General features: G+C 43.0%; 1 protein-coding gene across 13 annotated transcripts in view; it reads right to left on the reverse strand.

Annotated features, from left to right (window-relative positions):
• Positions 1-23,354, reverse strand: part of LOC146403622 (uncharacterized) — a 145,227-nt gene that overhangs the window by 16,555 nt on the left and 105,318 nt on the right. For 8 of the 13 annotated variants that reach the window (XR_014804640.1, XM_084957806.1, XM_084957803.1 and 5 more), the window contains 2 exons: positions 20,704-20,798; positions 18,411-18,506 (listed from right to left, as the gene is read on the reverse strand). The exons of the other annotated variants lie outside the window; for them this stretch is intronic. Coding sequence is in view for 7 of the 8 variants with exons in the window: in XM_084957806.1 (XP_084813932.1) it covers positions 18,411-18,506; positions 20,704-20,798 (191 nt within the window). In the remaining variant the exon portion in view is untranslated. The remainder of the gene's footprint in view (positions 1-18,410; positions 18,507-20,703; positions 20,799-23,354) is intronic. 13 annotated transcript variants of the gene reach the window in all.

The raw sequence follows: 23,354 nt of genomic DNA on the forward strand, positions 1-23,354 counted from the left end.
AACTGAATGCCAGTTTTGTTTTGTTTTTTGGTTTTTCGGTTTTTTTAATTTACACTTAGAAATTTTTTTCCCAAGAGAATGGGCACTTGTGTTCTCTGGCCAACATATTCTTTCCTCATAGGAAAAAAAAAAAAAAAAAAAAAAACCTTCAGGTGAAGTTAAATTATAATAAGAAATCTAGTAGGTGAACGCAGAATCAGAGGAACAGTTACTTCTCTGTACTCAGGTTGAGCTGTCTGCTTGCAATGCCTTTTCCCTTTTTATAACTCCTACATATTTTTTACAAATTCAACTTAAGCATCATCCACTTTAAGAAGGCTTTCTTTGTCACCCCAACCTTCTCCACCTGCACGGCCCACCCCCAAGCTCAACTGCATGCCTCTCTTCTGTATTGTCATGGCACACTGTGCATAGCTGTATCATTACACCTACTCTATTGTATTGTACTTATCAATTTATATGTCCTCTTGACTAAATGTAAGTTCCTTAAAAGCAAAAACTGGGCTATCTGGTTTTTATAGATTTAGTGGTTAGCACAGAGCTCAGTATGTGATATAGAGAAAGAGAGAGAGAGGTTTGTTGTAGGCAGAATAATGGCCACCCCCTAAAGATGCTCAAATCTGAATTCCTGACACCTGTCGTGATGGTTAATTTTATGTGTCACATTGGAGAGTGTTTTCAAATGTGATTAACATTTACAGGCATGAACACAGATTGCTTTCCGTAATGAGGATGGGTCTAATCCAGTCAGCTGAAGGCCTCAATTCAACAAAAAGACTAGCTTCCCTGAGCAAGTAAAAATTCTCCAACTGACGGCCTTTAGACTTCACCCGCACCATCCCTTCTCCAGGGTCTTGAGACTCCTGGCCACACTGCAGATGATGGAGGCCACACTGCCAGCCTCCGTGGTCACAGGAGCCAGCTCCTTATCACAAGGACTATCTAGCTATCTAGCTATCAGCAGATAGGCGTATGCCTCCCATTCAGTTGTTCCTGTGGAGAACCATGTATACGCCTCACAAGGCAAAAGAGAGTTTGCACATGTATTTACACCAGGGATCTGAGAGGGAGATGGTAAGAGTTTCTGGGATTATCTAGTAGGCCCGGAGCAATCACAAGGGTCTTTACGAGAGACAGAAACCTCCGCATCAGAGAAGAAGTAGCGACAGGAACAGGGCCAAGTTATATAATCACCAGCTGGAGGCCACAGACTAAGGCTGAGATCTAGAAGCTGGAAAGAAAACAATCTTCCCCTAGAACTTCAGAAGGAATACAGCTCTGCCAACACCTGGATTTTAGCCCAGCGAGATCCATTTTGGACCTCCGACCTCCGTAACTGTAAGATAACAAATGTACGTTAGGTCAGCGAGTTTGTAGTAATTTGTTACAGCAGCCTAGGACACTAAACAGTGGTAAGGAGATTGGGGAGGTGACAAAATGACTGAAGTATTTAATGCATTAGGCTGTTATAGTAATAACCAGCATTTAATTATTGCTTGCTATATCCCAGGCATTTTTACACATTCAATCTTGATACAAATAATCAAACTAAGACCAAAGTACTATTATACTTATTTACAGATAAGCAAACAAAAGTCCAGAAAGACTGAATCATTTGATGAAAGTACCACGCCAATAACTACTATAAGTGTATTAGAAATCAAGGTGCATTCCTCTAAATCCCAGGGCTCCCAAGATACAGTGGAGACATGCAGCTGTACAGCAGGGCACCAAGACGGCCTGAGAGCCCCTTAACCTTCTCCACTTGGCTTCAGAACACCTAAAGCAACTTAAATAACAGTATAATTGAGGTGAAAACAGTGTGCCCATTTGCAAAAGGGTTTTAAGATAAGTTTCTACCTTCTCTCAGTGCAGGGATTGCCTTTCGTCAATCTCTCCCATAGGAAACTGTGGAGCTGCTCGATGGTCTGTCCACAGATTGAGTCCAGTACGTAGGCTCCCACTCTCCGTGGACTGAGACAAACTAAATACTGTGGACCTGGCTTGCCTTTATGTCATATTTTTGTCTGTTTATTAATTCTCATCTTTTGCAAATATTGATGCAATTGATTAGACACTGAACAGGACTCCCTCTTTTAAGATGATTTTGCAGGAGTTCCCATTGTGGCTCAGTAGTTAACTAACCCAGCTAGTATCCTTGAAGATGCGGGTTCAATCCCTGGCCTCGATCAATGGGTCAGGGATCAGGTATTGCCATGAGCTATGGTGTAGGCGCTTTCCTTCCTTTGCTTTTGTTTTTTTATTTTTTAAAGTCAAACTTTTATTATTTTTTAATTTTAGAGACTAATAAAATTGTTTTATAGCTGACATTCAAAAGAATTCATTGAATTGTAATTATTTGTCTAATTGAAGGATACATTTTAGAACGATAGAAAAGATTTTTAATATGAATAGAAAATTCCTTATATGAAAATTAGAGTTTGTATAAACCAGTGAGCATGGTTTCATTGCTACCACCTATGACTTCATATTTGGAGAATTTTTTAAAAATTTAAGAATTAAGTTCATTGAATAATTAAAAAAAAAAAAAGAAAGAAAGAGGGGCAGAGGATGCTGGCCCCAAACAATAAATATTCTCTATATAAGCCAAAAAAAAAGAGAAAGAATTAAATATTTGCCACACACACGAAGAGTTTACTTAGTGTACATAAAATAGAGATATCTTTACCAGGCTTTTTGCAAATATGTTAATTAATTGACCCCAAAATCTTTAGTAGAACTACTATAAAACAAATAAAATATGGCAATGGGATAGAATGATGGGGGAGAGAGGCCAAGTGTAGTTACGGTGACTCAGCAAAGTCCTCTCTAAGAAAAGAAAAGCTCTCAGGAGATCTCCACCAGGAGGAGGGGCCTCGGGAAGATCTAGAAGAACGGTGGTCTACACGGGAGAGACAACTACAGGGCCTTGCGATGGGAATAAACACGTATATTCCAGAAAAAGAAAAGGCCAAACGACATTTTGCGTAATGAGTCTGTGCATGGGCAAGAGGTGATGATGCCTGAACTAGAATTTTAAAACCGAAGATACTAAGTGGTTGAATTTGGTCTGTAGTCTAGAAATCCAACCATCAAGACGTCCGCAGGGGTTTAAGGAGAAGAGGGGGCGCCCCAGCTTTTGACCTAAGTAACTGAGCAGGTAAAGGTCCCGTTTCCTGAAGCGGAGAATATCTGTGTGACCTCTTATTTGTTCTCTTTGGAATTTGAGAAATACGTAGTAGAGTTAAGAAGAATTGCCAAGAAAGAAGCTGAATATATGAATACGGAGCTCGAGAGAGGTAGGAGTAGAGTTTTCATCAACCGCTTCTCCCCTGCCAGCTATGCTGGTCAGTGTCAACTTAAAGTTCCCGAGAACTGGGGAGCCTGCGCTGACACCGCACAGCTGGAAGGCCGAGGAACTGAGACCACCTGTGTCAGCGTGACTTAGTTATTTGTTCCAGGACACTTTGCCCAGAATAATAAAAGTGCAAGGCCACAAACAACTTGACTGCTTGCGTCAGGAAATCACTGCTAATCAGCTTATCTAAGAATTTCCCTTATCAAACTGTAGTTTACCTGTTATGATTCACTTCAAGATTCTTGCCTCACAATGTCCACCCACCCTAAAGTATTATTTCTCAAATTTACCTAATCTCAATCTGTTTTCCACTTTGAAATATCTGCCATAATCCCCTTGAGCCCAGACCTCCCAAATCCTACATCATCTTTCTCTGATTCCTCCCTTTTGATTCTGTTAAGGCATTATTCTCCCTGGCTGCAGGGGCAGCAGATAAACTGAGTTTTGCTTTGTTAACAGTTTGGTTGTATTTCCGAGGTCAAGATTTTTCACTGTTTGGCTCTTCTGCCTTCACAGTGTTAGTCCCATAAATAACTGTCCACCCACCTGCCCTGAGACTCACAATTAGCAACACGAGAGCGTTGAAGTTGGGAGGACCCTCAGACATGTGTTCTAATCAATTTATTTCATAAACAGGAAAACGGAGGGCAGAGCAGGTGTGACTCTTCTAGTGTCACAGACAGTAGCAACTAGATCATAAGCCTTATAAGTCCCAGTCTGGGAGTGCTTTGTTTTTTTTTTTTAATTTTTTATTTTTTTGTCTTTTTGCCTTTTCTAGGGCCACTCCTGTGGCATATGGAGGTTCCCAGGCTAGGGGTCGAATCAGAGCCGTAGCCGCCGGCTTAAGCCAGAGCCACAGCAACGCAGGATCCAAGCCGCGTCTGCAACCTACACCACAGCTCATGGCAACGCTGGACCCTCGACACACTGAGCAAGGCCAGGCAGCGAACCCGAAACCTCATGGTTCCTAGTCGAGTTCGTTAACCAGAGCACTACGACAGGAACTCCTGGGAGTGTTTTTTTTAAACTCAACGAATTTTATTATATTTATAGTTGTACAACCATCATCGCAACCCAGTTTTATGACGTTTCCATCAGAACACACAAGCTCATGTTGAGCAAGATGAAATAAGCTTTTTATCTTTTAAAATAAAAATCTGATTTTATTTCCTAAAAACTTCATAACAAGGGAGAGAGCAGTCTGCCTGTTTTGTTTTTGGTTGTGGTTATAATGCTTGTGCACCACTTGCCTGCCTGGCTTAGACACCAAGCGCATGCATTCATAAAGATATCAGTACATCTTAATTTACACTTACCAAAAATTCAGATATTGAAAGTTCATTAATCAACGTAAAGATGTAGAAGCATCAACTGCCAAATCAAACAATTATTCACATAGTTCTAGTTTTATTCTCATCTAAATATAGAAGAAAGGGAAGTTCCCGTTATGGTTCAGCAGGTTAAGAATCTAACTAGTATCCATGAGGATGCGGGTTCCATCCCTGGCCTCACTCAGCATGACTTAGATCTGACCTTACGGCTGTGGTGTAGGCCAGCAGTTGCAGCTTTCATTTGACCCCTGGGCTGGGAACTTCCATATGCTGCAGGTGGGGCTCTGAGAAAATAAAAATAAAAAATTCTGCAAAACAGCTCAGGAAAGTGGGTCAGGCTAATCTTTCCTACTGAAACAGACCTGGGCTTTTACAACTGATTTTTTTAATCTTTACTATTGTTGTTTTTCTTGCCTGAGAACAGTCATTCGTTCTTTTGCTCCCTTAAGCTGGTTCTTATTGAGACCTGTTGAAAGGTAAGCATTATGGTCAGGCTTAGATCACAAAATGGTTTAGTCCAAAAAACGGCTTCTCTTATGTCAGCAAACCGTGCCTGGTTCTCTTTCTCCAGGGCCCTCCCTTATCTACCTACACGAAGAGTGAGTAGAGACAGGGAAGAAACCCGAGAACGGGCTCTAGGGTACTGTCTGAAAGAGGGCATTAAAACTAAGAGAGGTTTTTGATTTTGTTTGTTTAATTGCAAGAGATTATGGGGAAAGACCACATCATTTTTCAAGGGTGTAAAGCGTCAGGGTTGATACCTGCATAGCTAGGGCTGTTCTCCCTACCAGGATGAGGCGATTTTAGAAAGCCCAGAAACAGGGACCCTGGTGCTCACACAGACACCTGCACTGTTTCATCCCAACTTCCTCCTCCAGGATTAAAATAAAGAATAAAGAATTCACATAAAATACTGAAATCGGAGTTCTCCTTGTGACGCAACGGAAACCAATCCGACTAGTATCCATGAGGATGTGGGTTCTACCCCTGGCCTCTCTCAGTGGGTCGGGGATCCTGCGTGGCTGTGAGCTGTGGTGTAGGTTGCAGACATAGTTTGGATCCCGCGTTGCTGTGGCTGTGGCCAGGCCAGCAGCTGTGGCTCCGATTTGATCCCCAGCCTGGGAACTTGCACGTGCCGCTGGCACGGTCCTCAAAAGCAAATCAATCAATCAATCAAATATACTATTAAAATAAATACTTAAACCATGGTCAGGAACGTCTGTGGCTGGAAGAGTTTTGGTTGCCTAAATAAGGCCATGAGACAGTCTTGTCTTTCCCGCAACTCAGTATCATTTGGACCTAACACTACCAATGCAGCGCATGACAGCAAAATGAGACTGGAAAGCATTCGCTCTCTATCTTTTTCAGAGTGGTTTCAGTCTGGGGTTGGTGAGTGTGAGACACACACACACACACACATTTATATATAAATGAGTAATTAGAAAGTGAGAAAGTGGAACTAGAAAACAGACTTCATCTTTCAGAAGCTAAACTGTTACGAACAATTTTCAAAAAAAAGGCAAAATCAAGACTCTCGGATATAAAGTGCAGACATCAAAGATTATTCGTGTATATTTTTAATGCGGAAATTATAAAAATATTACAACCAATTTCGAGTCAGAGAATCACAAATTTATACTGAATAAAAGAATAATGAAGTGAATCTAACTGCGGAGAAACCGGCTTTTTCCGTACAATGGGAGGGTCGAGGGGTTCAGTAGTTGGGAAGAGATGCATATAAATATGCAAATAACTTCCACCAGAGAGAATTTATTTGCATATCTATAGACAAGAATTAGTCCCACAGCAAGGTTATAGAGAGGTGAGGAAGCTGCGGCAAGAAACTCCCATCAGGGTTCAACCGAAATACTCACACATCGAAATGCCTTCTCCTGAGAGGGGAGGCTACGAAGGAAGGAGAGTAGAGACATGGAAAAGCAGCGGCTTTGGAAAAAACCAGAGGTAGTTGACATATGACGGCCTCAGTCTTAATAAATTGTTACCATCGTACCATAAAATCATACATCATTTAGAAGGCAGAGAATTTGATATAAAACAGCAACTGTGTAAGCAGCTCTTTGCAGGAAACCGCCCTCAGCAGCAAGCTGCTCTGATAGCAAAGCAACCCTGCAACTAACTCTAACCAGGCACCCGATGCTCTACTCACCTCTGGCCCAAGCGCACCCTTCAACTCCTGCCCAACTCGTCTGTTCTTTTTGAAGATCAGAGGTAGAAATGAAGAACACGTAGCTGAGAGATGGCCAGATCGCCTCCTAGCTTCCTTTGCAGTAATCTCCCAAACAAACTACGAACAAGATAAGCTCCAGCAGAAGAATCCAAGTGCAGGCCTGCACACAGCCAGGGATGGCAGCCCACCCCCACTGCAATGATCAACTGCGATTACTTCCCCGCCCCCTTTAAAAGCTTTCCTTGCAGAGCAGAATCTTCAGGGTTGGTTTTTGCGGGATGAGCCCACCCTCTCCCCAGATTGCTGGCATTCTGGTTAAAGTCACCTTTCCTTTTCACCATTTGTGAGTATTAATTTTGTAGGTGGTGGGCAGCAGGTGTCCCGATTCGATAACAATTGAAATCCTCTTTTAACTGTGAGTTTCGTAGCAAGGACAAACACGGAAAGACGGCGGTAATGTAATTCTAATTGGTATACAGAAAGAAGAATGCAAGGTGGTTTGGGTTTTTTTTTGTTTTGCTTTGTTTTTTGTCTTTTGTCTTTTTTAGGGCCACACTCGTGGCATACGGAAGTTCCCAGGCTAGGGGTCCAATTGGAGCTACGGCTACTGGCCTACAGCACAGTCACAGCAATGCTGGATCTGAGCCAAGTCTGCGACCTACACCCCAGCTCACGGCAACGCCGGATCCTTAACCCACTGAGCAAGGCCAGGGATCGAACCCGCAACCTCATGGTTCCTAGTCGGATTCGTTTCCGCTGTGCCACCACGGGAACTCTGCAAGTTGTGACTGCTGAGTTGTGAGCTACATGAGGAAAGACTGGGAACATCTGGAAGTCCCTATGCTGAATAGGAGATAGAATTCACTAAAGCAAAAGAATCATGAAGCTACGCTGTGGGACTGCAGGGTTAGAGACATGTGGGCATGGAGTAAATGCGGAAGAGGAAAGATCTCCCTGGTAAGTACACATCTGGCTAAGGTGCCGTCGGAGTCCTCGCAGCGTCCAGATCTGCCTCTCTGTGGCAGTTGGATACTGTTTGACTGTTTCCTCTGTTTCTCCCCACAGAGCTCCAGAAGAACAGCCTGCTTTCCACGCCTGGTACAGTTGACGGACCTTGGTGCATCTCAGGGAAACTGAACGCGTCAAGAAAGAGTGAGTGAAGATGTTTGAGTCCATCACTGGGGCTTCTGGAAAAATACCGTGGACTGGGCGGCTTCTAAACGATAGCAATTTAGTTCACGGTTCCAGAGGCTGGAAGTCGCTTCTCAGATGGCCATCTTCTCCCTGTGTCCTCACATGGTGGGGACCAAGGGGGCTGTCTGAGGTCGCTTTTCCAAGAGCACCAATCACATGCGTGAAGGCTCCACACTCTTGACCTAATCGCTCCCTAAAGGTCCCACCTTCTAAACCCTTCACATCGGAGGGTAGTTTTCAGCAAATGGATCTGGGGGTACTATAAGCTTCACTCCAAAGCGCAGACCGTTGGACCAGGTGTACAGGGTAAGGAATGGCTCTGTCTAGGGTGTGAAGCCTAGAAGAGGCCAGCACTCACTCGGTGGGCACTCTTGCTGTTGCAGAAACTGCAAAAACCATGGCAGCGGAAGGAGACAAACGCACTCGGAGATGGGGCAAAGCAAGGTGTATTCCAAACCGATGCGGGCTCAGAGGAGGCATCTGGAGTCTGAGCACCAGGTCTTTGTTCTCAGCAACTTTTATACATTACAGGGTCTTGGTTTTCCCCTGAAGCATCCCCAGGATCTTCCCCCTTCCCCGAGGAGGCAGTGTTCCTTCCTAAGAAACCCAGCAAGCAAGGTTACAGAAGCGGAACTGATAAGCAATGCTGGGAACACCATTAGCAGGGCGCTGGCTTGGGCATAGGCGTAGCTGCTACATTATTACAAGAAGGATGGTATGAGGCCAGCAGAGCTGAAAAGGCTTACAGCTGCTTTTTTTAGGCAAGGGGGTGTTGTTCCTTAGTTAAAACTCTCATTTCATTGCCTTGCTCATCTTGCCTTGGACTTGAAAATATCAGAAACCAGTTACTTTCACACAGAAAGATATGAGGGGAAGCAGCTGCGGTGAGAACGGGACTTGGACATAGCTTGTGGGGTGCTCTGACCTGCTGCTTGAAGCTTTAATCCTTTATTCTATATTAAGGATTAAATTAAAACCCTTGAATTTATTTTTTTGTTCTACTTTATAACTTTTCTCCTGACTATCAAAATGCTTTCATTGTTGATAATTAATAAAATACAGGGAGTTCCTGTGGTGGCCCAGTGGAAACTAATCCAATTAGGATTCATGAGGTTGTAGGTTCAATCCCTGGCCTCACTCAGTGGGTTAAGGATTTGGCATTGCTGGAGCTGTGGTGTAGGCTGCGGCTACAGCTCCAATTAGACCCCTAGTCTGGGAACCTTCATATGCCGCAGGTGTGGCCCTAAAAAGGACAAAAGACAAACCCCAACCCCCCCAAAAAAAAATTCAAAGAAGAAAATAAAATTCCTACCACTCAGGTATAAGTACTGTTAACATTTTCCTAGGAATTCATGTTGTGGAGCAGCAGAAACCAACCTGACTAGTATCCATAAGGACCAACCTGACTAGTATCCAATCCCTGGCCTTGTTCAGTGGGTCAAGGATCCAGCGTTGCTGTGGCTGTGGCAGGCTGCAGCTGTAGCTCTGATTTGACCTAGCCTGGGAACTTCCTTATTTTGCGGGTGTGGCCCTGAAAAGAAAAAAAAATTAAAAAAATTTTTTGTATATTCTTCCATTTGTTATATGTATACTTTTTTCTTGCTGGGATTTTTTTTTTTTTTTTTACTGGGATTTTTTTTTAATGGGATGGTAGCATATATATATGATACATCATCTATGCATAACATATATAATAGGTATATTATCATATATTATTTTTTAAAATTTATAATCTCTCCCAAAATGTTCCAGTGCCATTAAATCATTTCTTCCAAAATGATTTTTAATGGACATACTATCAATTATTCGATTATTGAGCCTTTAGGATGTTTACAATTCTTCTTTGTTTCAAAGTGATACTTTGATGGACGACCTTATTCAGAAACACTTGTCCACCCTTTATTTTCTCTGAAGAGATTCCTGTAGGTGGAATTACTTAAATCGGGGATGTGAACTTTTCAAGAACTCTGCTAGACCAAGCGGCTTTCAAGAAGACTGTTCTTGTCCAATTTACACTTCTGTCAGAGCCTTTTAAGAGTGCCTGTTGCCCTGCAACCTGAAAACAATCAAGTAGTAACAATTACATGTTATTTATGGAGGACACTAGCTAAAGTCAGCACAGAGCTCCCAACACAGTGTTGCTCTGACCTGCCTCCAAGATGAGAGAGAAGAGTGAAGCTTTTCAGTCTAAATCTAAATGGGCCGTATTAGCACCGATTTACTTCAGACCAAAAATTACATCTTAACTTTATGAAAGTTGTAGTTTTTAGAAAATTTAGATGCAGAAGAAAATAGAGTATCAATGTAAATCATACTTAAAATAAAATATCTGGCAACTTTTTTTCTTTCTTTTTTTTTACCTTTTCTAGGGCCTTTCCTGCGGCATATGGACGTTCCCAGGCTAGGGGTCCAATCGGAGCTGTAGCCGCCGGCCTACGCCAGAGCCACAGCAACGCGGGATCTGAGCCGTGTCTGCAACCTACACCACAGCTCACGGCAACGCTGGATCCTTAACCCACTGAGCGAGGCCAGGGATCGAACCTGCAACCTTATGGTTCCTAGTCGGATTCGTTAACCACGACGGGAACTCCAAAAATTTCTTAAAGTATGTACAATCTCCAGAAGGAAGCATGGATGTTCAAGAAAAAGACTGTGCAAATGAATGCCATGTGCAATCACAGAATAATCATTTAGGTTATTATACTTTAACACGAAGGGAAGACAAGAGAAACATTCTTGCTTTCCTTTGGTCCTTTGGTTATGTTTTATGACTTGCACCAGGTTCTTTACATAGAGTATCGCTAACACGCCCAAACCTTGGCAAGGAAGATTTGTTCCCTTCTGATTTTATGGATAAGGCATCAGACTGAAAGGTAGGAAAGGTGTAGTTCAGTATTTGAGTCTAGATGTGTCTGACTCCAGAACTGGAATCATTGCACCAGGCTGGAGCCACTCCCAGAGAGATACAGTAAGGTTTCGTGTGACTCCGGACTAGTGACAAAGGGGCTGGTGATACAACACCGTCGATCTTCCTCCCTGGTGGCCTGAGGTGGAAGAGTGAACAAGTTAACACTTTTGGTCATTTCTAAGCTTAAATTAATATGTTATAAAATTTGCATTGGAGGAGTTCCCATTGTGGTTCAACTAGTATCCATGAGGATGTGGGTTCCATCCCTGGCCTCGATAAGTGGGTTAAGGATCCCGCATTGCTGCAGGCTGCAGCAGATGAGGCTCGGGTTTGGCATTGCGGTGGCTGTGGCATAGGCCAGCAGCTGCAGCTCTGATTCGACGCCTAGCCTGGGAACCTCCATATGCCATGGCATGGCCCTCAAAAGAAAAACAATAATAGTAACAAAAATTTTTAAAATAAAATTAGCATCAGACTGCTTTTGTTGCTTAAACTGTAAGGAGAGAGCAGAAAAGAAAAAAGAGAGAAAAAAGTAGAAAAAGGAAAAATGAATGAGGACAAATCAGCCCTTGTAGGATTATGAAACACCACAGCCACAGCAACCTAGAGAATGTCCAGGTGCTGAATAGGGAGTGCGTAATTTTGACAGAGTATTTCAGTGTATTTGGAGACTGGGAGGCAGAGGGATGGGCGGTTTTAGAAGCCACCCAAGCGGGGGATGATCACAGGCTTGGCACTGAGCCATCCGTCTTTTTCCGTTTTGCCACCTGGCACCACCACAGAGATGCACCTGCCTCAAAGGCAGGCCGCTGTGTTTGTGGGTTGGGACATCCCTCTCTTGGACAGGACAATACTGAAGCCTTTCCCCTTTTTCTCTTTCAACTGTCCCGCTGTACCCATCTCCCGCCCCTTCTCTTTCTTCACACTGAGTCCCTGAGTGCTTGACTGGAGGCAGGCTGTGTATGCTACGGAGGCAGTGTGGGGTCCTGTTTAGGACCAAATGTCCCCACGTCAGGCGGCCACTCCTGCGTGAGCTTGGACAAATCACTGGTCATTCTTTGTCTCAAATCTCCCGTCTGTAAAATGGACGCCCATTCAGACAACATTTATGAAGCACCTGCTCTGTGCCAAGACTTGTTTGACTCTCTGAGGACAGAGCAAGGAACAAAACAGAGAGCTTAGTTTGCAGTAGGGCAGACACCCTTTAACCAAATAGATACCGTAATGATAGATATTTAGGGTAATGAAGAAAAACAAAGCAAGATAAAGGGACCAAAGTGACCGGGAGGACTATCTGAGACAGTTGGAGAAGCTCTCTGAGGAAGTGGCATTCGAGCAGGGACAGGAATGAAAGTGAGTGAGTCATGCCACTGACCTGGGGGGAAAGGAGCAGCAGGCACAAAAGCCCTAAGTCGGGGCAAGCCCAGCGTGTGCAAGGAAGGGCGCAGCACAAAAGGGCAGTGTGGCCCCAGCAGAGTGAGCGAGCAAGTAGCGAAGGGCCAGCTCATCCTGGGCTTACAGGCCTTGCGAAGGGCTTTAGATGGATGCTACACGTGATTACAAGGGGATCAGTCATAGGAAAAAGGCAAGACTCTCGTTACATAATTAGAAAGAGATTTGGCTGCTTATAAAACCATTGAAAAGGCCACAGGAGCACACTCTAAGCCGCTTCCTAGGAATGAGACCAAGAATATCTCCGTCAAAGCAGCCTGCCAGCAACGTTGCCACCACAGCCACAGTCAGAAAGATGGGCACTGAAGAGGCTGCACATGAACTGGTGATGATTTTGAGAGTAGATGCCGTAGCCACAGCCCAGGGAACAGGAAGCCCTCAGTTCTGCCAGCACACCATCTCCTAACATCCAGACCAAGCCAAGCAAGGCCTCTACGACCTGCTACAGCGTCAGAGCAGCCAGACACGGGCTCCTAACCTCTTGCATCTGACCAAGCCCCAGCTGCAAGAGTTTAAGAAATGCAACTTGTGGGAGTTCCCACTGTGGCTCAGCCTTAATGAATCTGACTAGTATCCATGAGGACTCAGGTTCAATCCCTGGCCTCACTCAGTGGGTTCAGAATCCGGCACTGCCGTGAGCTGTGGTGTAGGTCGCAGACACAGCTCGGATCTGGCATTGGTGTAAGTTGGCAGCTAAAGCTCTGATTTGGCCCCTAGCCTGGGAACTTCCATATGTCACAGTGTGGCCCTGAAAAAAAAAGAAATGCAACTTGTAATTTTCCAGTCCCTGCAGGATGAAGAAGCACGTGAGAAGACTGGAAATGGATGCTGGGGGCCAGGAGGACGACAGGCAGGAAGGGAGGGATGGGACATGATTTGGTTTACATTTTAATAGGATTATTCTCACTGCTATAGAAAAAATATATACTCTAGTGGACCAATAAGATGCAACAACAGTTAAAGGGTGACAGCAGTAGCTTAGGTAAGAGACAAACAGCCTTAGACTAGAGTGGTGACCATGAAAAAGTAGGAAATGGTGAAATTATTTATTTCGTAAGTAGAGCTTGTAGGGTTTGCTGATGGACATAAGATACAGTAAAAATTAGGAATCTAGGGCGTCCTAGGATTTTGACCTAAACACCTGCATCAGGAGCAGTGATGTTCACAGAGAACACTGGGAAACACGTGGGTTGCGGGGAGAAGACACTAGCATTTCTCTCAAGTCATAAAGAATTCTCAGTTCTTCGCGCGGTACTGGGCACACAGTAAATATTCAATTTATACTAGCTGTTCTTTTTAATTAATGTTTGTCCACCTACTTGAAGTTGAGGCACCAAGGGTGAAACTGGATATTTCTCAAAGGCAGTCATGTCTTCCAGGCAGAAAGAGACAGCAAGACACCCCAAATCCGGTATCTGGAACCAGCTACTTATCAAAGCCACAGCGACTACTGTTAGGTGCAAAATCATTAGATATTCTTTTCCGGAACTGCAGGTATAAGCTGCAGTGGAACCTGTGCTTATGCAGAATCAGGATTATTCCCTTTGCCTGGCTTGGAGGAAGGCCTGGATAGCTTGGGACATGACTCTTGGGTGGGGTTGGGGAGGACAGCCTGCACATGTCCAGGGTTTGGCACTGGCCACAGAGAACCCATTAGAGACAATTCACAAACACTCTATTATAAAATCCTGGAAGAGCAGAGTCCATTAAGAAGAAATACAAAGAGAAAAAAAGGAGCCAATGGGGAAAAGCACACAAACACAAGGATTTCTTCCCCACAGTATTTTTCCTTCTTTCTTTTTTCTTTTTAGGGCCACACCCGCAGCTTATGGAAGTTCCCAGACTAGGGGCTGAATCAGAGCTGTAGCTGCCAAACTACACCACAGCCACAGCAGCACGGGATCCGAGCCACTTCTGCGACCTACGCCACAGCTCACAGCAACGCTGGACCCTTAACCCACTGAGCGAGGCCAGGGATCGAATCCACATCCTCATGGATACTAGTCGGGCTCATTTCTGCTGAGCCGCAATGGGAACTCCCCCCACAGGATCCTAGTGACAGCTAACCCAAACAGTAAACCCCATGAAGACGTTGAGAAACTTCCATGTATCACCTCTCAAACCCGAGGGAAGGGGTAAGATCTTCATTTGGCAGGTAAGGATACTGAGGCATGAAGAGGTTAAATAACACGCCCAAGACCACGCAGTTAGTAAGTTGCAAAGATGGGATTCAACTCAGACTAACTGATCCAAGACTTCATGTTTTCATATATCCTATTCAATTACACGCTTATCAGAGACCAATGTCAGTGCTGGAGACAGGGAGCTCACGCTGTAGCTCAGTGGGTTAAGAGCTCAACGCAGTGTCCAAGAGAATGTGGGTTTGATCCTTGGCCTCTCTCTGTGGGTCAAGGACTTGATGTGCTGCAGTGTAGGTTGCAAATGCGGCTCAGATCCAGGGGCCTTATGGACCAGTACTGGAGGTAGCACACCTCACTTCAACTCACACTTTCTTAGCTGGAGCTCAATCACCCAGCTACATCTACCTGCAGGAAAGACTGGGAAACACGCCCAGCTAGCCTGACTGCCACAACTGATCTTATTCATGACATGATTTCTCCCAGTTTATTCTCAAAAGGAAAGAGGAACTTTAGTTTGGGGATAACCTTGCTTTCTTTTTTGCATAAAATTACAAAAAATTTAGGTCAAATGACTACATGGCTCTTTTCCTTTCACATTCAGTTGCTGACAGAGAAGTCCTTTTTTTTTTTTCTTTCTTTTTTTTTTGCTTTTAAGGGCTACGCTCACGGCACACGTAGTTTCCTAGGCTAGGGGGCTGAATTGGAGCTACTTCTGCTGGTCTACACCACAGCCACAGCAACACCAGATCCTTAACCCCCTGAGGGAGGCCAGGGAGTGAACTCATGGGTACTCGATGAATTCGTTACCACTGAGCCACAATGGGAACTTCTCTACCTAGTAATTTTTATAGTGCCAAGAGCTGAAGTACATTTATGAATAAAGTCTGAAGGTAGGACTAGGGAGACTAACTCATCTTAAAAAAGTCAAAGACAGCTGAACAAAGGAATCTACATTTAAGGTCTTTTTTTTTTTTTTTTTTTTTTTTTCTTTTTTTCCTTTTAGGGCTGCACCTGTAGCATATGGAAGTTCCCAGGCTAGGGATCCAATCAGAGCTGCAGCTGCCGGCCTACACCTCAGCCACAGCAATGCCAACTGGAGCTGCACTGGCAACGTTGGGTCTTTAACCTACTGATTGAGGCTGGGGATCGAAGCTGCATTCTCATGGATACTAGAGGGATTCTTAACCTTCTGAGGCACAGCAGGAACTCCCTAAGACTTCTAGGTTGAAGAGATGGGGACAGATTTCCAGCCGTAGAAAACAACATAGGAAAAGGCAAGGAGTTGCCTGTATACAACAGGCACCAGGAAAAACAAAATCTCAGGGTGGTATTTTGCCTGGAAAAATTAAAATGCAATTAGAAAAGCACAGGCTTTATTTTTTGTAGCTAAAAATCTCCCAAAGGATCTTGAATCCAAATGGGGAATCTTTCATTCCACCAAATCCTCATGTTTCCACATTTACTGCATACGCACTTAATTGATTAGGTGTGAGTTCTCTGGTGATGAAGATATTTGACCAGCAGCTGAGGGACTTCCCACAGCTAGAGCATTTCTTCTCTCCTTTCTCCAGCATGAATTCTTTTGTGCCATTAAAATATGAACTAGAATCAAAGGTTTTCCCACACTCATTACATTAATCATATTTTACTCCTGTATGATCTCCATAATTAAGACCTGATTTTTTGACCAAAAGATTTTTCCTCATTATATGAATGTGGTTACTGCCCAATACGAACTCTTTGACACCTAATTTAAGCCAATAAAAAATGAATAGGAACAGAGGCATATTTGGGGATCAGGTTTGCTATGGGATACATACTGTTACTCAATATGTTTCTTGGTTTCTTTGATGTTTTGTTCGTGGTGGGCTGGTCCTGGGACTATTCACTCCTACACAGGGGTCTTATGGAATCCCGATACTGAACTGAAGTCTAACAGAGGACTCTGGGCAAGCGTTGGGATCTCTTCTCTCAGTCACTACAATCCCTCCAGGGCAAAGAGCTTGATGACCAGAGCGCAGGTTTTATGTCGGCCTCCATGTGCAACCCACCAGACCCGGAGGCCTTGTGCAGAGCACAACCTGTACCTTCATCTGCCAGGTACTTGCAAGTACAGCGGGAAGATGGCCTTTGAGCATCTCCCCCACCAACTTACTATAGCCAATCATATCCTTACTGAACAGGCCCAAGATGAAGGACTTGGCAAAACTCAACTTTTCCCAAGTAAATTTTTGAAAAAAAAAAAGAAAAGGTAGACATTGCTGATGCCAATACAGGTGGAAACTATCACCCAGAGACATTCTAAAATAAGTGCTATACGGCAGGTCTTATTAAGCAAGGCCAGTTGTATAGTATAGGGAACTCTACTCAATATTCTGTGATAGCTTGTATGGGGAAAGAATCTGAAAAAAATGGGTATGTGTACATGTGTAACTGAACCACTTCATTGTACAGCAAATTATCAACATGGCAAATCAACCGTACTTCAATAAAATTTTTAAAAACGAAACGAAAATAAAATAAAATAAGTGTTTTTAGTAAACAATTTTTATTGTCCCCATAACACTCTGGGCTCCATGATAATTTCGCTTTCTAAATTCCAGGGTATAGGATTTTAAAAACCAAAAGAAAAATAAACAAAAATGACATCTGGGAACTGACGGAAGATAAGAAAGACCTCAAACATTTGGCAATTAGATGATTGAGTAAAGAAAGAAAGTCGAGGAGTTCCCGTCGTGGCACAGTGGTTAACGAATCTGACTAGGAACCATGGGGTTGCGGGTTCCGTCCCTGCCCTTGCTCAGTGGGTTAACGATCCGGCGTTGCCGTGAGCCGTGGTGTAGGTCGCAGACGCGGCTCGGATCCCGTGTTGCTGTGGCTCTGGTGTAGGCCGGTGGCTACAGCTCCAATTGGACCCCTAGCCTGGGAATCTCCATATGCCTCGGGAGCGGCCCAAGAAATAGCAAAAAGACCAAAAAAAAAAAAAAAAAAAAAAAAGAAAGTCGATGTCATCTTTTCGTACTTTGGCTGCACTAACCAAGATACAAAACTCAGAGTTCTGATCTTCCTGCAGCTGGTCAACAACCACAGGCCACTTTATTTGTTAGGTCAACTGCTGAAATGCTCATGGGAGAGGACCTTGCAGCAAGAAGAAACTTAGCACATAAGCAGTGCTGAAGGCTGATCACATCATGCTTGTGCGCAAGCTGGAAAGACTAATGTCTGATACGAAGGCCTTCCTGGCGTATCTCTGATTATAGGGCACCGTCCTCAGGGGAAGTTTTTCTCTTAGAATAACTACCTGATCCAACCTTTTAAGCTGATCGAGTCATGCAAACAAATGGAACGGGATCTCTGGTTGCCCTACATACAAACCAAGTATGGAGGAATCTTCTGATAAAGGAATCAACTGAAAAATATAAACCATTAGGAAGTAACCCACGAAAGATAAATACAGACTCTTGGAGCCCCCACTTCCAGATCTAGGGGAGGCCCAGGAATCTGTTTTTTTGTGCAGTTATACTTGGTGATTCTAATGTAGACAGACCATGAGACCCAGCAAGCAGGTAAAAGCTGTACCGCAACCCATTCTGGACATTTCCTCTTTGGCCATTTATTCAAGAAACATCTGACGAGAGTTCTCACGGAGCTCCCATTCCAAGGTGAGGGCAGCAAGCAATAACTAGTAACCAACCATACAGGTCTACAGAGCACATGGTGTGAAGTTAGTTCTGGCTACACGAATAGGATAGGACACACACACAAAGAACAATGGCTAAGCACCGCTTTTTTAGAAGGGGTCGTCAGGAAAACTCGTTGATAAAGTTAGAGTACAAACCTGAAAGCAGTGAGAGGCCAGCCATGTACCCCTCTGAAGGAGGAATATTACCTCTTGAGAAAACAGCAAATCCAAGAGTCCTGGGGCCACTGTGACCTGAGAAAATGGACGGAGGCTGGGTTATGAGGGTCTTGAAGGCAGTGGTGAGGGCCCTGGCTTTTCTTACCATGGAAGTTTTTGAATAGAGCAAGGATATGACCTAACTTACTTTTTAAAGGAGGCACCCAAGTGAAACGATTTTGACTCAAAAAACTCAGTGAACTTGTTGCTCTATTTATGATGTAAAAATAGGGAGAAAGCTGAGGTTTCGAGATGCATTTTTTTTTTTTTTTTTTTTTTTTTTTGTCTTTTTAGGGCCGCTCTCATGGCATATGGAGCTTCCCAGGCTAGGGGGGTCAAATTAGAGCTGTAGCCGCTGGCCTACACCACAGCCACAGCCACAGCCACAGCCACAGCCACTCCAGATCCTAGCTGCATCTTCGATCTACACCACAGCCATAGCAACACCAGATCTGAGCCACGTCTGCGACCTACACCACAGCTCTTGGCAGCACTGGATCCTTAACCCACTAAGTAAGGCCAGAGATCGAACCTGCCTCTTCATGGATACTAGTCAGATTCGTTTCTGCTGAGCCATGATGGGAACCCCTCAAAATGTAGTGATTTGACCACTTATTTGAGTGTTAGTAAAAAGTTGCAAATGGTATTTTTTTAAAATACTAAAAACAAAACAAGTAAAACTGGTTATAACATCAATTCATAGCCATGCTTTCTTAAAATGGCAGGTTTGAGAGGCAGATAAATCAGGTTCTACTTGCAGTTCTGCCTTCACTGTTCTCACAAGTAAAATGAGAATAATATGGGCTTCCTAGATCACCATAAAGATTAACGAAGATTATACATGTTTAGTAAGTTGAAAGCACTCATTTAAGGAGAGCTATGGTGGAGAGTTCTCGCTGTGGTGCAGTGGTTAACGAATCCGACTAGGAACCATGAGGTTGAGGGTTCGATCCCTGGCCTTGCCTAGTGGGTTAAGGATCCAGCGTTGCCGTGAGCTGTGGTGTAGGTCGCAGACACGGCTTGGATCCAGTGTTGCTGTGGGTGTGGTGTAGACCAGCGGCTACAGCTCCAATTCGACCCCTAGCCTGGGAACCTCCATATGCCACGGGAGCAGCACCAGAAAAGGCAAAAAAAGAAAAAAATTAAAAAATAAATAAAAATTTAAAAATAAGGATAGCTATGGTGATCGGTGTTATTTTGTCTACATTGGCTGAATATTCCATAAAATGGGAAAATATTAAGTGTTTGCTCAAATAGTATCAATTATTTATAGCAATGGATGCTCTTTTAAACAATGAGGCAAATACGCAAAGTAGCTTTGTGGTGAATAAATCCCTAGGCTAGGAATCAATTAATTTAGTTCTAGTTTCAGGTTTTTGGTTTTTTGGGTCTTTTTTTTTTTTTTTTGCTTTTTAGGGCCACACCTGCGGCATATGGAGGTTCCCAGGCTAGGGGTAGAATCGGAACTACAGTTGCTGGCCACAGCCACACCAGATTAAGAGCGGTGTCTGCGACCTACACCACAGCTTCATGCCAACGCTGGATCCTTAACCCACTGAGCAAGGCCAGGGATCGAACCAGCATCCTCATGGATACTAGTTGGGTTTGTTAACCACTGAGCCACAAAGGGAACTCTTGATATCTTTTTGTAATTATAGAAATGTAAGGTAGTAATTTGATACCCCCAGCATTAGACATTTCCCCCATAAGTACTTGTCCAATTAAAAACATTCGTCAAATATAAAAGGGACAAGCATTAGAATATATCTTTTCTCAAAAATGACAAAAAACCCAAAACACTGCATTATCTCAAAAGAAAATGCAGCCAATGTATCTTCCTGTAAGGAGAAATAAGGAATAAAGAGCAATGAGAGCTTCTTACCTTTACTGAAGATACAATTACATATGGAAAAACTCAGGAAAGTCATGTCTTTGAGTCAGGGAAGTTTTGTGGTAAGCTCATTATAATTTTGCATCTCATGCTCCTTAGAGGGCTGGCAGTTAGTATTTTCTGGAGGGTTTCTTTCTCCCTTTGCGTATTTATGGATATTTCCATCCGTAATGAATACACGCATGCATATTTTCCTTGTTAAAAGTGCTCCCTGTCCTTTACAAAGCCTCTCCCACCAGGCTTCAGGCAGAACTGGGATGTAGAAATGGTTCACCTCCAGTCCTTACTGCCCCTTTTAACACAGAAAAGAGAATCCCCCCCAGATTGCTCTGCAATCCTTACCTCCTTTTCCTTTCCCCAATCGAAGGCTGATTTCAGAGAAACGGAGAATAGGAGACTGGCTACCAGAGGTTACAGGAAGGAGGAAGTGAAGTGACCTAGGTCAAAACACATTTTTTAAGAAGGAGTTCTAAGGGTCTAAGGGACCCCCTGATGACCGCGGTCTTTACTAAGGTGCTGCACACCTGAAAGCTGCTGAAAGCAGATCTGAAGCCTTCTCGCCACCCCCCACCAGGCACACATGCGCGCGCGCGCACTGCGACTCTGTGAAGGGACCCATGTGTTCCTCACTTTTATCTTGGTAACCATCCCACAATGAACATGTGTATCAAATCATTACATTGTGTACTTTACATATATCCAATCATATTTGCTAATTATGTCTCAATAAAGTTAAAAAAAAGCTGCAGAGAAAAGGATAGACTTGTAGTCATTTTTCACTTTGGTGTGAATTCAAGGTAATAGGTTATATTCCCTGAGAGTGTCTGTATCCTATTATCTGTTGCTTTAATATTCATTGCAGAAATAAAATCTTTGTCTCTTTGATGATGACATCTGAGGTCTCAAATTCCAGGCATAAGAAAAATGTGTATGGCGAGACTCATAAGATTGTCCTGACCTTTGTGGGGGTGAGAGGAGGACAGTCAACCCAACATGATATCACTGCACATGTAGCCCAGTACAGCCCTATCCAGCCTGTGCTTCCGTGTGACCAAAAGCTGAATCGCCCCAACATCTGGGGGGAGTTTACTTTTTTTCTTCTCCTTCGTATTTGGTGAGGACACCTCTACAGAGAATGTCATTAGGATCTTAGAATTTGGGAACTAAAATTCATCAAAACTAGAGGTCGACTTTTTTCTCCTGTCCCATACTATCTATTCATAGACACAAATCGCCTTAGCAATAAAATCTCTCAAGAGAGTGGGGATAGGCATCCTTTGTGGGAGGCTCTGACCCAAATAACCTTCCTCAGTACAGAGATGGGAGAGGATGGGCAAGGTGGACCAGATCTAGGCTTGCGGACATCCTTATACAATGGGGGATCTTTTTTAAGAAAATGAATACACAATTACGAAGGAAACAATAGGTATACAAGCAAAGATCTACTTATAGTGAGAAAAGGTATCACAGCACATTATGAATTTTAAAAAATCAAAGTTTTTAAAATTCACGTTTCAACTGAATTGAATTTTATTTAATTTTTAAATTGTATTTATTTTTTTACATAATGTTTTTTTTCATTATAGCTAGTTTACAATGTTCTGTCAATTTTCTACTGTACAACATGGTGACCCAGTTATATATACAAGTGTATATATTTTTCTCACATTATCATGCTCCATCATAAGTGACTAGACATAGTTCCCAGGGCTACACAGCAGGATCTCATTGCTAATCCATTCCAAAGGCAATAGTCTGCATCCATTAACCCCAAGCTCCCATCCATCCCATTTCCTCCCCTCCCCCTTGGCAAGCACCAGTCCATGATTTTCCAAGTCCATGATTTTCTTTCCTGTGCAATGGTTCATTTGTGCCATATATTAGGTTCCAGATATAAGTAATATACGGTATTTGTCTTTCTCTTTCTGACTTACTTCACTCAGTATGAGAGTCTCTAGTTCCATCCCATTTTTTAATTATATTTCAATCAAGATCGTTAGCATATTGATCAGAAGCTAAGGTTCAGACAAATCACTCTACGCAGCTAACATGGTACCCTGAGGTACCCACACAAAAACCCTGAGGACTCCACACAAAAACTACTGTAACTGATAAATGAATTCAGCAAAGTAGTAGGATACAAGATTAACATTCAGAAATTAGTTGCATTTATGTATACTAACGATAGAATATTTAAAAGGCAATTAAAAATTACCTTTTAGAATCACACCCTAAGAAATTAAATACCTAGGAATAAACATGACCAAGGAGGTGAAAGACTAATATGCAAGAACTATGAAACATTAATCAAGGAAATTAAAGAGGATCCAAAGAAATGGAAAGATATTCCATGCTCCTGGGTTGGAAAAATTAATATTGTAAAAATGGTCATACTAACTACCTAAAGCAATCTACACATTTAATGCAATCCCTGTCAAATTACCACAACATATTTCACAGAACTAGAGCAAATAATTCAAAAACTTATATGGAACCATAAAAGACTCAGGAATGCCAAAATAATCCTGAGGGGAAAAAAACAAAGCAGGAGCCATAACTCTCCCAGACTTCAGACAACATTACAAAGCTACAGTAATCAAGACGGTGTGGTGCTGATTCAAAAAAGAGACATACATATCAATGAAAAAGAACAGCGAACCCAGAAATAAACCCAGACATCTACAGTCAATTAATCTTTGACAAAGGAGGCAAGAATATAAAATGGGAAAAAGACAGTCTCTTCAACAAGTGGTGCTGGGAAAACAACAGCTGCATATAAATAAATGAAACTAGAACACACCCTTACACCATGCACAAAAATAAACTCAAAATGGCTTTAATACTTAAACATAAGATGTATGTTTAAACATATGTCATAGAATAGAATATAGGCAAAACATTCTCTGATGTAAACCATACAAATGTTTTCTTAGGACAGTCTCCCAAAGCAATAGAAATAAAAATCATATATAAACAAATGGGACCTAATAAAA

This window comes from Sus scrofa, chromosome 5 (genome assembly GCF_054392235.1).
Source record: "Sus scrofa isolate SSC_HxYL_T2T_F1_AM1 chromosome 5, Sscrofa_HxYL_maternal_Yorkshire_Landrace_v2.0, whole genome shotgun sequence".
Classification (NCBI taxonomy): Eukaryota; Metazoa; Chordata; class Mammalia; order Artiodactyla; family Suidae; genus Sus; species Sus scrofa.